At 52.8% G+C, this 14,769-nt stretch overlaps 4 protein-coding genes across 4 annotated transcripts; 2 read left to right on the forward strand and 2 right to left on the reverse strand.

Annotated features, from left to right (window-relative positions):
• Nucleotides 1–331: 331 nt before the first annotated feature.
• Nucleotides 332–1,371, reverse strand: A1O5_02757 (uncharacterized protein; the record flags this gene model as incomplete). The annotated part of the gene is made up of 2 exons (XM_007743371.1): nt 332–1,339; nt 1,369–1,371. The coding sequence occupies 2 exons, from the start codon at nt 1,369–1,371 to the stop codon at nt 332–334; spliced, it is 1,011 nt and encodes a 336-aa protein (XP_007741561.1).
• Nucleotides 1,372–2,200: 829 nt separating this feature from the next.
• On the forward strand, nt 2,201–4,627 carry A1O5_02758 (uncharacterized protein; the record flags this gene model as incomplete). The annotated part of the gene is made up of 1 exon (XM_007743372.1): nt 2,201–4,627. One exon carries the CDS (start codon nt 2,201–2,203, stop codon nt 4,625–4,627), a length of 2,427 nt encoding a protein of 808 aa, XP_007741562.1.
• A 1,942-nt stretch (nt 4,628–6,569) lies between these two features.
• On the forward strand, nt 6,570–7,664 carry A1O5_02759 (uncharacterized protein; the record flags this gene model as incomplete). The annotated part of the gene is made up of 1 exon (XM_007743373.1): nt 6,570–7,664. One exon carries the CDS (start codon nt 6,570–6,572, stop codon nt 7,662–7,664), a length of 1,095 nt encoding a protein of 364 aa, XP_007741563.1.
• Nucleotides 7,665–9,217: 1,553 nt separating this feature from the next.
• Nucleotides 9,218–12,985, reverse strand: A1O5_02760 (chitin synthase 4; the record flags this gene model as incomplete). Its single annotated transcript, XM_007743374.1, has 2 exons — nt 9,218–9,348; nt 9,418–12,985. 2 exons carry the CDS (start codon nt 12,983–12,985, stop codon nt 9,218–9,220), a joined length of 3,699 nt encoding a protein of 1,232 aa, XP_007741564.1.
• Between the last annotated feature and the right edge of the window lie 1,784 nt (nt 12,986–14,769).

A 14,769-nucleotide genomic window follows, 5' to 3' on the forward strand; every position in this document is an offset into this window, starting at 1 on the left:
CGGATTAGGGTCCCAGGAATGAGGAGAAGGAAACCTCTGCCCATCGACTCAAACGAGCCAGAAAGATCTCTGTACAAATCTGAACCATTTTGGAATCGAATTCTTGTTTGAAAGTACGTGGCCTGGAGGATGAGATACCAGATATGAACGAAGTCAATCACCGCGATCATATACTCCTTTTCACGTCTGAGGGCAGATCCTGACATTCTGGTTCGATTCTGCCTTTTGATATATCGACCTCATCCAATATTCAATAATCTCATTCATGTAGTATACGTCGCACGGCTCACCTGGGCTGTTGTTACGCCGATCTATTAAATCATTGAAAACACTACCGCGAAGCAACACTCTGAGCACGTACTGAGTCCGTGGCAGGCCCGCCCGTCAAATTCGCCACAAACTCCTGGTATCGAAACACGTCGCCCCCTTTCTTTGGCGCGGGGTCCTTCAAGCCTCTCACGCCAGCAATACCAATCACGTTTTTGCCCAGAATCCTCCTTCCCGTGAAGCCTTCGATGGCTCGGTCAATGTCCTTTCCGGTCAGCGGTCGCTCTCCCGCATCTGGCGCTGTGCTCAATAACGCTGCACGCAGCTCTGCAACGTCGATTTGCCCGCTATCATCGTCGTCGAATGCAGACAAAGCATTGAGAAGTTCTTGCCGAGGCGATAATCCGACTAATATATTGGCCAGCTGATTAAGATATTGTGGCAGGGACATCTGTTGCGGTTGTCCCGGCGGGAAAAATTGAGACAAGTTGCTTTCATGTAGTCCAAGAGATTGCAGTGTTTCAGCCACAGAGGAGGCGTCGATTGTGCCGTTGGAATTGGAGTCGAGGACGGAGAAGGATTCGCGCATGTTATGCAGGAGTTGCGGAGGGAGTTTTGAGAGGTTGTCGTTTTGAGAGAGCATTCCGTTTGAGACGAGCCTGCGTGGCTCTCTGCTGACTGAATTGTTTGTACTGGGTATCAGGAGCGGGGTTGTGCCGTGTTTTGAGGGCGAAGGAGGTTGTGAGCGACGAGTCGTTGTTGGTGACGAAGGGGGTTCAGTTTGAGCTCTCCTAAAGGACGGATCTGCTGTGGTTTTGGATGGGGTTGACACCATGATCTCGCTTTCCTCTTCCTCTTCCGAGACTGTATAGGCATGCTTAAGCTTAGATGGCGAGGTCAAAGGGGAAGCGGCGCTTCTGTTTGTTGGAGGAGTTGCTGGTCTTCCAGAGCTGACGAGGGTGGGGGAGCCTGGTGAACCTGGACGGCGGAAGGGCGACGAACGGGGAGAGTTGTTGAATGTGGATTTGTATGAGGACTGGGTAGATGAAGTCTCAGCGCATAGATCGGCCAGCTGCGAACAACCAAAACAAGTGAGCTTACCATTGTCGTCGTCAGTCCAATTCCAAGAAACTTATGTTGGCTTCAATTGATGATTGACTGAGTTAGTGGGAAGATTCGACGCAAAAGAGCCCAAGTCTTCGTGCAGGAGGCGTTACATGTAACGCAAGTACATAGTAGTCTGACGTGTCGACCTGAACTGGAGATAGTTGATAAGCTGTTGCTTAACGTCTTGAGGTGGTGCTGTCCAGGCTGGGAATGCGACGCCATGTCGATGCATGTGATTGTGTAAACAACTTTGGGTTGGCAGGGCAGCAACATCAGGAGTTTAACCATGGAAAGTTTGCCGACCCCTGGGAGAGCGCGACTCGCGAGAACCACAATCAGCACCACACCAGTAGCCAGTACATTTCAGTCTCGGGCGCGCCAAAATGCCGATCTCAGGGGCTTTACCTAAGTGTTTACTTACTTAGGCTTTTTAGGCCTCACTAGCTGGCGTTTGCAGGGGTCGACGTGAAGTTGAGAGGGTTTGGGGGGATCGGGGTCGCCCTCACAACGTAAACCCTCCGCAGCGCAGGGGGATAGCCCAAGGAGAGTTCCCCCCTTCACCCTTCCGAGCGCGGTCTTATAGAACCACGTTACAGAACCACAACGAAGCCAACCTTGGGCCATATCTGAGGCGCTGCACGTCGGACCTCTAGCAAATGTCGCTCCAGACTTTGGACCACCTCCCTGTCTAGAGCCTTGAGTCTTCCCTTCAATCGCCTCTCCTCTCCTGCGACATGCTCAACCTCGAATAGGGTGAAAAACAACGACTCAAGAACATTGAACATAAAAAAAAAACTCGACGACGGACGACGATATTTACGACGCCATGACTGAAACACTTGTTTATCGCCCTCACCCTGTGAACGTGAGCGGGCATCATGACCGACCCAGATCTACCTCTTCCAACTCGGGCTCTCACAAATCCGCCTTCTCCCATTATAAAGTGTCCTCACAAAGCTCCCTAGTCCCTCCATCGCCCCGGGGTTCCTACCGCTCCTCCCAGAGAGTTTCCACAGTCTACGAAGACGGGCCTTATCGTTCCTCGAAGAGACTGAGGTCGCAATATCCTCTACATTCAAGCGAACCTCATGTGGAATACATCCTTGTTGCTTCGTTCGACATCGATCGGGGCCCCATCATGGAACATCAGTTCCCTGGTGCAATTAGCCCGGATGAAAACATGTTGGCCGAGTTGATGCTTCCTGACCAAACACATGTCCGGCCACAAGACTGGACCATGTTCTTTTTACATAAAGACTCCGGCGCGAGCGAAGACGAGGCCGCTGAGCGAGAAGCTAGAAGGCGCCAACGAGAGGCACGGAGGCGCGCAAGAGAAGCCGGTGAGGCTGCCGATTGCGAAGCAGCAGAATCCGCAGACGACAGCGGCGGTGATGAAAGTGACGCAGATGACATGGAGAGTCCTCCGCTAATGTATGTCTTGAACTTGGTTAATACCAAGCAAGACAGTTCGGTGAAAAGAGGCGCCATTGTGAAGGCAATGGCCATTTGTACCCGGCACTCTTTTCTCCACATATACAAGCCCCTCTTGTTGCTCGCCCTGGAGGACTATTTCAAGTCACCTACACCAGACACCTTGGAACTCTTATACAATGCCCTAAATGCCATGGACCTGTCTCTAATGCCCCGGTTGTCACTGCTGGAACGACACATTTTGCAGGCAAGCGACGTTAAAGACATGTTTGTGGAGAAATTCGAACAAATGATTTCCCAACGATTAGCAGACGAAGCCCTGGCAAAAGCTCCTGACGCTCCAGAGTCGCCCACGAGGCCGGAGCAGAAATATTCAGTTCCCCGAGACACACATGAGTTCGAATCAAAGATTGTTTACAACAGCATCCCGATTCCAGTCAAGATTCCTACCGCTTTGTCGCCCGAAACTGTGGGCGATTTCTCGCTCATCAAGCTTGTCCAAGTATTTGGCAATCTGCATCTGTCTCAACCTCAGCCTTTTGCCTTACACCCCCATCTGACAACTTCGGGGGCGTTCACGCATCCAATCATTGTCCTCATAAACGCCATGCTCACGCAAAAACGGGTCATATTTTTGGGCCACAACCGACCATCCGGAGAGGTTGCGGAAGCTGTTCTTGCGGCTTGTGCATTGGCCTCAGGAGGCGTGTTAAGGGGATTCACCCGTCATGCATTCCCATACACTGATCTGACCAAGATCGACGAGCTTCTGAAAGTCCCTGGATTTATTGCAGGTGTCACAAATCCGGCGTTTTCCTACCATCCTGAGTGGTGGGACCTACTTTGTGACTTGCCCTCGGGCAGAATGAAAATCTCCTCCTGCATTGAGGCAGCGCCTGTCACAGAAGGGACGACGTATTTCCAGCAGCACGGACATTCTATTCTGACTCACAAAGACCTCCATCACTCAGATGCTACCGGAGATGGACCGTTTATGGATGATGTCAGCCGAAGTATTACCTCTCGAGCCGGCGAGTCCATCATCCGAGCCAAATTTCGAGCCTATATCACGAAATTCACCCGCATAGCGGCGGCCTTTGAAGAAACTGTGTATGGAGCGAGCAACCTCACGGTGATACCCCCTACCGAGGTAGACAACGCGGAAGCCACCGCCACCACACCAGCACCAGCACGACCGATGTCGCTGAAAACGTCCAGTAAGAACCTGAAAGGACATGGCTATGTCTGGCCGAGTGATGAGGCCAAGACCCGCGAACTGGCAGCGTCCGCAGCCAGAATAGAAGGGTGGCGTAACACACGATCCTACTACGCATTCATCTCCGACCTGGCCGCCCATTCGCAGGATCCCGTTTCGCCAACCTCACCGGTCAGCATGACCAAGATGCTCGCTCGAGCGCCGACAAAGCCATACGTGGACCTCTATCATTCGTTGTCCAAGCTCCGGACCCTGCACCTGACTCCGACGGAAGCTGGCGCCATCTATCTGGCCCTCGAAGCATATTGCACGGACTACGAGAGCATCCTGGAGCTGCTGGAGATGGCTCCCATGTCAGAAGCAGGACTCTTCTTTGTGGCTCTGGGGCTCTGGCACGAAGATTGGCGGGTTCGAGAAGCGGTGACCAGTCTTCTCGACCGGGTCAGGCAACACCCGGCCGGTCGGGTGTTCTTCAACCGACTTGGGGGATGGGCTACCATGGGCTTCAACAGACGTTTGCAAGAGAAGGAATCTAGATTACGCGCGCAGCAACATGAAGCTGAGCTGGGCCCGCTCGCTCTCGACACCGACCCGAGACGCAGCTGAGGTGAAGATTTGTGATCGTAGGGGAGGGAGAGAGAGAGTGTGTGTGTGATTGTTCTGGAGCAAGCCAAGTAGAAGATGTTTGGTATGACATTGATTTGTTACGAGGTCCAGTAGATACTCCGTACCATCGGGCGGCGGGCAAGGATTGGGCAGAAATGACCAATTATATATAGGAAGACCAATGAGATGATGACCTGCAAGACGACCGAGTAATTCTTCCATGTCTGTTAAGATGAGAAAATCAAAGGGCAGCATCAGCAACCGTCGCATAAATGACGAATCTGAGGCGCAACCGGCGACTCTCAGATTCTCTCCCCAATAGCCCCCTGATTCTCGCCATTGCTTGGTAGCTTCAGCAACTATTGAATCTTGGCAATTGCAAGCGAGTCGCTGGTAAACCATCCTGCTTTCTTCATCCTCCAGGAACTTCCCGCCCACGGCATTTGTTGTGCGAGTCCGACGAGGCGATTCTTTTCGCTGGCCTCTGCTTCCTCATAGGGGACCACCGTCTGTATTGGGTACGAGAGTTGAGACGACAGAGTTGAGACTGCGCCGGCAAAGGCCACCTCTTTCGCCAGTCCACCGTAAGTACTTACCCAGGACTTACTTGGGTACGAGCACGAGCACCTCCAATGCAGTTCTTAGCCTTAGCGCGAACCCGTCAGCCTTTTCCGTCCCCTGTCAATCGTGTGGGCCCTTTTCTTTTGATGTTCAATAGTACCCAGTAGGCACTGGGTACATACCGCAGTAGTGGTCTCTTGTGCAAGACGTGGAATGGGGGCCGTTGATATCCGCTGGAATCAGCCAGTGATTGACAGTCTATCACTTCTGAACCACCCAAGACCACGAAAGGAGGGTCTAGAACCCCCAACTACGAGGGCGGAAATGAAGGTCCCTTGGGTCCCCTCGTGGTTGACCCATCTTTTGACCATCTCTGGCACCAGCGAGTTTGGGGAAAGAGAGCGCCACGGGAGCGCCACCCAGTGCCTCCCTGGCCATACTGTGGTGCATACCCAGTAAGCGATCCACGCGTTCGGGCGCTTACCAGAAGGAATTGGAAGGATTCCGCTTTTGAACGCCTCCGTGACGCCGAGTGGAGGCTTCAATTCCTGCTCTCATGGTCCAACAAAGGCCCGCATTCCAATGGTCGGCTTCTGCTAATGCTGACTGGCAAAGGTAGCGCTCAGATGCTTTCGCCGGGCTCAATCTCCAAGGGAAAATGGAAATAAACAATCCTGAAAGGCATGTGTTGACTGGGGACTAACCTACCAAGTACAGCTCTCATCGCAGTTCTTTGTTTTCTCAGGTTTGTGCTTTGCGCATTGTTATTATTGCTTGTTGTTTCTCCCTCTGACTACACCAACAACATCACGGCACGAACATCTAGCCACCCTTTAACCATCACTGCGACTCAGACAAGTCTCGAACCGACTCCTCGCTTGTCCACCTTGAAACCTCCTATTCCCGAAACGGCACAACGTTCTCTTCCGCGGCAGATCAACAGGATCAACGCCCGGGGTCCAACACGTGCGATACCGTCCCCCGGAGTCCAAATCGGGGCGGGATCAACTGGATGTTATCAGTGAGGAAGGATCTCTAGTGACACCCTGAGACTTGGGAATCGACGAGGTGTGAGGTTCTTACCGCGGGAGAGACACTCACCACCATCCTGAGGACCACCAAGGTTGTTCGATGTGATCGCCTCGCCCAGGCCCGACGACTCTCCTGCCATAGTGCATGCCTCGAGGTGAAAACTCAGAGGCGTCCGTTCTTTACCATCCAACATCATCTTTATTGAAGTTCTTTCTATCACGGGGGGATTTGAATCGAACCGGCGGCCATGGCAGTCTATTCCACACAGTCGGTGCAGCTGGGGAGGCGTCGGGACATCCACCGCTGTACAACAATAACCACGACGATAATCTCATTAATCATAGCCCTAATGGTCATGGCAACACCGACATGCGGCCAAGTAATGGAGTTGGATGCAGAAATCTACGAATCGAGTTTCTACCAAGAGTTAGCTGCAAGGGGAGAAATACACATCGACCGTCGAGAACCACCTCCTCGCCAGGATGTTTATCTGGAAAGGAGACAAGTTGGGGGCACCGTTGTGCCGACGACAGTGGCCGAACCTACTCCGACATCGACAACGTCTTCGTCCCCCTCCTCAGAACCCACAACCACCTCTTCCGCTGAATTGGTATCGGCCATCAGCACAGAAACCAAAGCTCCTCTGTCAACACCGGGCGTGTCGACATTAACCGCACCCACTGTCACAGTCGTCACCACACCACTCCCGACTCCCTTCGACACCTCCCTAGGTAGCAACTTCAGCAGTTCCTCCTGCCCACAGTTCTTCTCCGACTTCCTCAACAACTCGACGTTCCAATCCTGCGTCCCTGTGTCCCTGCTGCTGCAAAACTCCAACTCATTCTTCCGCGCCCAGCGATCATTCACGCTCCTTACGCAAACCCTGAACGCAGCGTGTAATGCCCCCTTGGCCATCTGCTCGCCTTTGCTCAGCAATCTCGGCTCCCAACTGATCGACGACGCGAATTGTGGCGAGGAATACAAGCAGCAGAACCCGCTGGTCTCACAAGCCTATGCAGGATTCCTAGCCTACGAACCGGTCTATCGGGCCACGTGCCTCCAGGACAAAAGCACGGGGGATTACTGCTTCAGCGAAGCCGTTACGAACTCGTCCAACGCTGCCGATTTTTACCCTTACTACACGGCGGTGGGACTGTCGATGCCGGAGACGGCGCGCCCCAGTTGCAGTCAGTGTCTCAAAGAGACCATGGAGATCTTTGCCGGGTATGCACAGGACGCAGCACAACCCCTGGCCAAGACGTACCTGCCGTGCGCAACTCAGGTGGACAAGAGCTGTGGGAGCGCGTTTGTGAGCACGGATGTCAAGGCTGGCAGTGTGGCGAGTCCCAACGCTGCGACCGCGGGATGGAAGGAAGTCCCGCGGGTTTCGCTCATCATCATGACAACACTGGTGATGGCATCCGTCACCAGTGGGCTGTACTGATGCTGAGGATTTCGGCATGGCGGTGTAGCCAACGGTATTCTGGTTGAGAATGGGGTCGGCGGTGGTCGTCAGCGCACTGGGACAAGACAGGACCAGAGCATAAAACCACGGGGCGGTTGGATTTTGCTCCGAATAGCGTAGGCGTTGGACAGGACGGACTGATCGGGCTGTATGTATGACATTTTGCAATGAATAGAAAGGAGAAGCGAGGGAAGAACGTCCTCTGGATTCTGGACTCTAGACTCTGGTACAGAAAATGATACTCCGTAAATACCCAGGCTCCATCGTCTCAATCGTACTATACTATGTGAAAAATTGATGGTCCCTGTTACCACTCCCTTCTTTCTTTCCTCAAGCCCACGCATGTCCGCACAGAGGTTCCATCCATCCCAGATTACAATAAGATCAGAGCTTGATGTACCGGCGAGGCTCGATGGAGATATCACTCTGTACATGGGTATATAGCATCCACTCCGTATATGACATACCTGGGTACTTGTATGCGATTTGATGTCCTCTATCTCACTGACCCATCACCTCTGATGGCGTTTAGTTTCCACCCTCTCACCACCCCCGCCCCTAGAATGTTCCTTTTAGGTTCCCAATGTGCGCGGGGAAGGTATTCTGCGTATGTAGAGCAGGAATCTCAGGTGAGGAGGACAACAGCACGATTGCGTAACTATAAGAACCGCGTCTGGTCCTTCGATCGGGACGTCGTGCTTTCCAATAGACGCCGGTGTGATGGATATATCGACACCCTTGGCGGAAGCTGGTTCACAGTGTCCTGGGCCTCGTGCTCGTGTTCGTGCTCGCTTCCGCTCTCGCAGATCCAGACTCGAAGTCGGAACTGGTCACCAGCACGTAATAGTAATAATGCTGGTGGTACCCCTTTAGTCCTTGAGCCCTTTCTCCACTTTTCGCCTTTGCTCACGAGTACGAGTTGGGCTGAATGCCAGGTTGACAGCAAGCCGGCGCCATGGTAGGGTATTATGGTGTTGATGGCTTGCTGCCTTGCCGCATCTTTTGATGCCACGTGCTACCACGTGGTTGGCAGCCCCTCGACCAAGAAATCCGCCCAGCCTCACCAACTACTTGCAGCCATTAAGTCCCTCAGCAGGCAATCAATAGCATTGACAGGACATCGAAAGGTGGACGATGCTGGTGTAATTAATGTACTTCTAGTGTAGGTAGAGTCGAGCTTCGACAATATCCCGCCCTGTGCCAGAGTGTCGCAGGCAGAAACCATCCCATCAGATTTCCCTCCCTGTCCCCCACCCAAAAAAGCTGTGATAAAGATGACATGCTCGCACAAAGATGCGATGCTCCCAGTTATTAACTCTATGATTTGCAGATCCTCTCCCCAGTCATGTCGTGTCGTGGCCCCGCCTCCCGCTGCTCTCACAGATGCACAACTCTTCCGCAAAAATGCTAAATGCAGGGCCCCTCTTTTGATTTTGGATTTTTATTGTTCATTCGTTATACATCAAAACAGCCCACCCCGGCTCTCTGCCGCTTTGCGGCATGGAGTTGCATGCCTGCGCTCGCGGCTGTCGTCAGTAGTCATGATACGGCTCAAACTCTCCGTGGCTCGAGGCATAATCGCTCGTGACTGTTGCCGCCTTTGCAGACGTTGGGCCGAGAGAATGCTGCGCCCACCCCGTGCCGCTAGCTTGTGCTCGACGTTCTGCAACGCATGACATTAGGGTTCATTCCACAGTTAGGGATACGGTGTGCCGGCGCGGACGAAACTCACCTCGTTCAAAATCTCCCCACCTCTTCATCAGAATCTTTGAACTATCAAACTCGCCTTCGGCCTCCCCGTGGCCGCCGGATTTCTTCGTCTCTCCTGCCGTCTTCCTCGTGTCGCCCCAGCTGAAGTCGTCAAATTTCCAGTACGCGTAGGCCGGTAGGACGAAATTCCAGATGGGAAGGGACAGCAGGTAGATGCCCATCCATGCGACATAGGACCAGCTATGCGCCGTCAACACAATCAGCACCGCGGGGAGACCCAAAATGAGACCCAAAAGAATGAGGGGGATGACCGGGACGGGTTTGGCCACGATCGAGATGATGATCAAATAAAAGGTGAATGCGATGGCCGCTGGTAATACGAGGGTTCCTATGAGTTCGATGAAGACAACAAATTGCATGCTGAAGCAAAATGTACCGCAGAGGTCGCGCACAAGGACGAGTTCCATCAGGTTGTGGACCGTGGAATTGATCCAACGGCGCCGTTGAGATAAAAGCACTTTGAATTTGTCTGGCACTGTGGTTTTGCAGACCGCCTGGGGGACGAAAACTTGTTTGCGCTTGGGAAATGTTTTGAGCATAAGTGTCGAGAGATATCTGTCCTCGCCGAGCAGGAGGAGGTTCTTTTTGTGCAACGTGTCAACCACGTTTTCCGAATAGTGCTCCACGATGTCCGGATTGGCAAGGATCGGGACCCAATAATTCTGTCCACCCTTGGGCGATTTGATCCTGTACATGCAAAAACACCCTGGCAAGCAAGTGACGCCGCCGAAGACAGATTCAAAGGATTTGGACAGATGATGCGAGATGAAATATTCAAAGACCTGGATCCGAGAGACCCACGATTGGGTCTTGTTCGCGATCTTGGTTTCGCCGCAGAGACCCATAATTTCGGGATCCTTGACCATGGCCGAGACCATGTGCGTCAGGCTGTCCGGATATACCTTGGTATCGGCGTCGACCATGAGCACCATTTCGTAAAAGTCGGGGGACATGCCCGTGACTTTCCAGAGACCATTGAACATTTCGTATTCAAGTTCAGTCATGCGTTCATCGAACATGACCTTTTGGAGGAAGGACATCAAGATGATTTGGCTGTCGCGCTTGCCTCGGTTACCCGGTTTGGCCTTGCCGGCTTCATCAGGTGTTCCACATTTGACGACGACTAACATAGGCACTCGTTGCTGCTTGGTTGGATCGATTTTCGAGTGAGGACCATAATCGTAGAATCCGGCATAGACTTTGGCCATGTTGTGTCGTTTCGAGCCGCTGGAGACGGCGACGTAAGAGAATGCCTGCACATCTTCCGGGAGAACGACGAAGTCACCCATCATGCTGAGGACAATTTCCGGAGTCGACAAGTCGTTGCCTTGACCCTTGATCAAACCGTCACATATCACCAGTATGGCTTTGTGGCTGTTCGGGTAGTCGGTCGTTGCAATAGAATCCAACGTCGTTCGGACCCCGTCTGCATCTTCCGAATATGCAGTGACCAGGCAAATGCAGTGAGCGAGGGGATAGCCGAATGGCTGCCACTCCGGAGGTGGTTGAGGAACAACATTCTCGTGAATGAAGCCCAGGGGCCCCCCTGGTTCGAGCGTGTCCATCACAACCGAATACCGGGTTTCCTGACCAGACAGGAGAAGGCTGGATCTGCTAGCACCAACGCTCATCCGAGAATTGACGTCCAAAGTGTTTTGACTACTGTTGAAGCCGGTCTTGTAAAGGCCGCTTCCTGGCTGCATCAGCCGCGCGTTTGAAGACTGACTGGTCATTGTGGTCGGTGGCGGACGATTCGTCTTGGAGATACGCTCGACAGCATATGGACTGGTGAAGCGTGATGTCTGAGGGAACAACTGACTTCCACGCTTACTGGCTCGCGCATCGGAGCCAGATATTGTACTTGCAGGATCAGTAATTTTGGGTGCCGGCCTGTAGATATCATCGGCCCAGTCTTCGATTTGCTTGGCTCTTTTCTTCGGATCAGATGTCTGCGAGGTCTTGGTGGCTGCAAACTTTCCAGCTAAGAACCATTGGAAGGCTAGGGCGAGGAAGAATTTCACCAGCACAACGGCGAGAATAAACACCAAAGAGACATAAAGGACGACCTTTGACGCAATACATCCAACCGTCTCGGTATCAACTGAGCCCACTTTCGCAATCTGGGTCAAACACCTGCCAATCTTTTTGTCCACGGGAGATTGCAACACGTGGGTGATATCCGTTCCGCGGATCTCGTTGCTTTCTCGCATATCATCGAACTGTTTTGGCCAGGCGACTTGGCTTTTGTTGAACCACCTCAGCAAGTCAAGATCAACAACAGAGCCAGAGTACACCACCAAATTCCGACTGGTATTTTTGACGTCGTCCCAAGTGAAAAAGACCTCTCCCGCTTTTCTCAGGTTGTAGAACGTGTTTCTAGATTTGGCGGTAGTATGGCAAGCGTAGCCCAGATAATAAGGGTTGGTAAGGTTCGGTGGTGACGATCCGTCCTGATTGAAGGCGTTGCAGGGGAAGTACCAAGCCAGGTCTCCATCAGCGTCCGTAGGCACGTCGGACCCAGGGGCCAGGGTGATTAGACCTTTGCATTCTCCGTTCACTTTCTGAAACATGAAACTTCCATCTTGGCCACCGTACTTATGGGGGAGATCGTAGAGGACATTACTGTCGAGTGGAATCCCCAAAGCAGCTGGATGCATGGAGCCGTCGAGATTGTAAGCGTCTCCGTGGAATATCATGTAGCCACGATCGACGTGATTGATCTTCAGCCTCAGCCCGGGAGCTGGGCACACCGCCCGTGTGAAGCCGAAAGTCAGAAAACCGACGAAGGCGGCAATGAGAAAGATGATACTGATGAGACCGACTTTTTCTCTCCAGGCTCTTTTCTGGGCCCTCCCTGGCATGCCACAGCACTGGAGCATGAAGTTAGGAGCCCAGAAAGTGATGACCGCGCAGTACACATTCCAAGCGCTGGGCGGTTTGAGTTTTTCCATGTCTTTCAGCCGCCTCTTCTCCTCCGCTGTTATGTCGCGGGTGTCTTTCCTGACCAACTTTCGAGGTTGTCTCTTCTGACCAACCGGTTCAAGCTTTCCGGGGGCGCGTCGTTGGGCGCCAAAATGGTCGTCGGGTTGCGCGTTGAGATTGGTGCTTTCAGAGCTCACCGTTCTCTCCTCCGCCAGCTCTTCCACCACAGGGTCGTTCCCTGTGGTTGAAGGCAAAACCTCCATGTTCTGGGCATGTTTGCGGTAGTAGTAGTTGGGATGGTCTCGGTCTATTCGATTGCGTTCGGGACGGATCAGAGATTTTTGGCGACCGAGGTCACTTGGATTCATACGTTTGGGATTCATATGTTGGGGTATTATCGGCTGATCGTCTGCAGTCCCGGAGGAGTGGGGTGAGGCAGGATAGGGATCGGTTCCACCACGCTGAACAGAGTATGGCGAACTGCGTTGAACATTTGATCCGGTTTCGATGTCTCGTAACCGTCGAAAGGGTGAGTCTTTGTACGGAGAATGGGACTTTTCGCGGGTGGGTGAGGTGGCAGGCCGTGGCCTTCGCGGTGGTGCAGACATGGTGACCTCTTCAGGGAGAAGGAATGTTAGCGGGTCGCCGGTCACAGCAACAATGTCATTGTGGCATTCTGGACCTACATTTGCTGGAATTTTAGTTGCTGTCCCTCATAGAAACCTTGCAGTTTTCTTTCTCAATGAAGGAATGAGTGTTGGATTGAAGACCAGCGCCCGCGCCGTGTCTCTAGCCTGGACTGTCAAATGGGCAATGGAAGGTCCTGATGCGTATACTGTGTGTATATCGAACGACTAAGATTCCTCGTCACTTGGAAGTTGGCTTTTGTGTTTGTTCACTGGTGGTGAAATGGCGAGTTGGTTGCCGAAGAAACTGCGCCCCAGATTGCGTTGGCGGGTGAGCGAAAGACAAAGATGCACGGATTGATCGATTGCTTGTGCCCAGATGGCTCAACGAGAGTGATTGAGACGGTAAGTGAATGTACATGTCCCAAGGAAAAGGTTGACAGTGAGTGAGCAACCCAAAGAGATGGTCAACTGTAGCAACGGGCAGAGACGAGAATTGGGTCACGACGAGAGCAGGATCGGGGCAGGTTTGGCTGTGTCAACTGTGTTCGCAGTGTGGAGAGGCCACAACAAACGATTCGTTGCTTGTCCGATGGAGTGTGTATACCAGGTGTCTGGATTGGTTACGGCCCAGTTTTAGCGGATCATGCAGGAGAAACAAGAGCTAACAAGTAGTAAGTAAGTACAGTAAAAGGTTTCTTTCCTTTTTCCCTGCTCCCGAGTACAAATACAGCGACAAATCCCCTGATCCAGTCTCGTTAGCAGAAGATATCTAGGAGTCGTATCCTTGCATTCAGACACCAATTTCAACCCTCCGAATAGACTGGTAGAGCACCAACGATGGCCCATTTTTCCCCCATAGTCCGAAGCGAAATCTGGCATGGACACACTGCGACTTCTGAGAGGCTCGGCTGTGGCTGAGTTGCAGCAACACGCTCACTCTCTTACGCTGACGGGGTATTTTTAAACTCGTTGCCCTGACATCGACAACGCGTTCGCCTCAACGAACCAACCTTTCGCTGTTGGCCTCTCTTGAAACTCCTGCAGCCGTTGACTCAAGCGCCAGTCGCCAGTAATTGATGTCATACGAATGGAGGTGAATCGAGTCGAATTGGTACAGCAGATCTCCGTCACCGTGATGGGTTCCAATGTGAGCAGATGAACCGATGGAACAGCCCACCCATCCACGACAACGATGTCTCACTCCTCCGAGAAAAGAACCTGACGTAGTATATCGAGGATCCATCTCATGCACAATAGCACGCGCCTATGTACCTATCTCATCGAATGCGGGCGGCAGTCATCCACAGGGAACAAACTGGTGGATGACGAGGTACTTGTCCCAGAGTACCCAGTACCGAGTACCCCGTATCATCTGGAACAACGAACGTCACTCATCTGACCACTTTCGTTTGCACCAGGCGAGACGGCGACCAGCCTGAGTTGAAGCCGTTTGGAGGCAAGGGGGGCCATGGAGCCGGGACTCTAACTTGTAGGCATGTGGGCTTGTGGATTTGTGGGCTAGCCGCGCCTTTCCGGAGCCGTTTCTTACCTAGGCAGACCTCAGTCGTAAGGAGGGAATGAACAGGTTCTCTCTCCAGGCGCCACAAGCATTTGGCGGTACCTAGAACGTGCATCACCTTCCTACTTAGTGGCCTAAACCCCGGGCACGCCCGCACTTTAATTCGCCCTCCCTTGCTTGACCTTGGCAAGCCCGAGATCTGGGTCAGCGCCAGGAAAGATCGTCGATTCTCCCTGCATACGTA

This window comes from Cladophialophora psammophila, assembly GCF_000585535.1.
Source record: "Cladophialophora psammophila CBS 110553 chromosome Unknown aczJe-supercont1.3, whole genome shotgun sequence".
Classification (NCBI taxonomy): domain Eukaryota; kingdom Fungi; phylum Ascomycota; class Eurotiomycetes; order Chaetothyriales; family Herpotrichiellaceae; genus Cladophialophora; species Cladophialophora psammophila.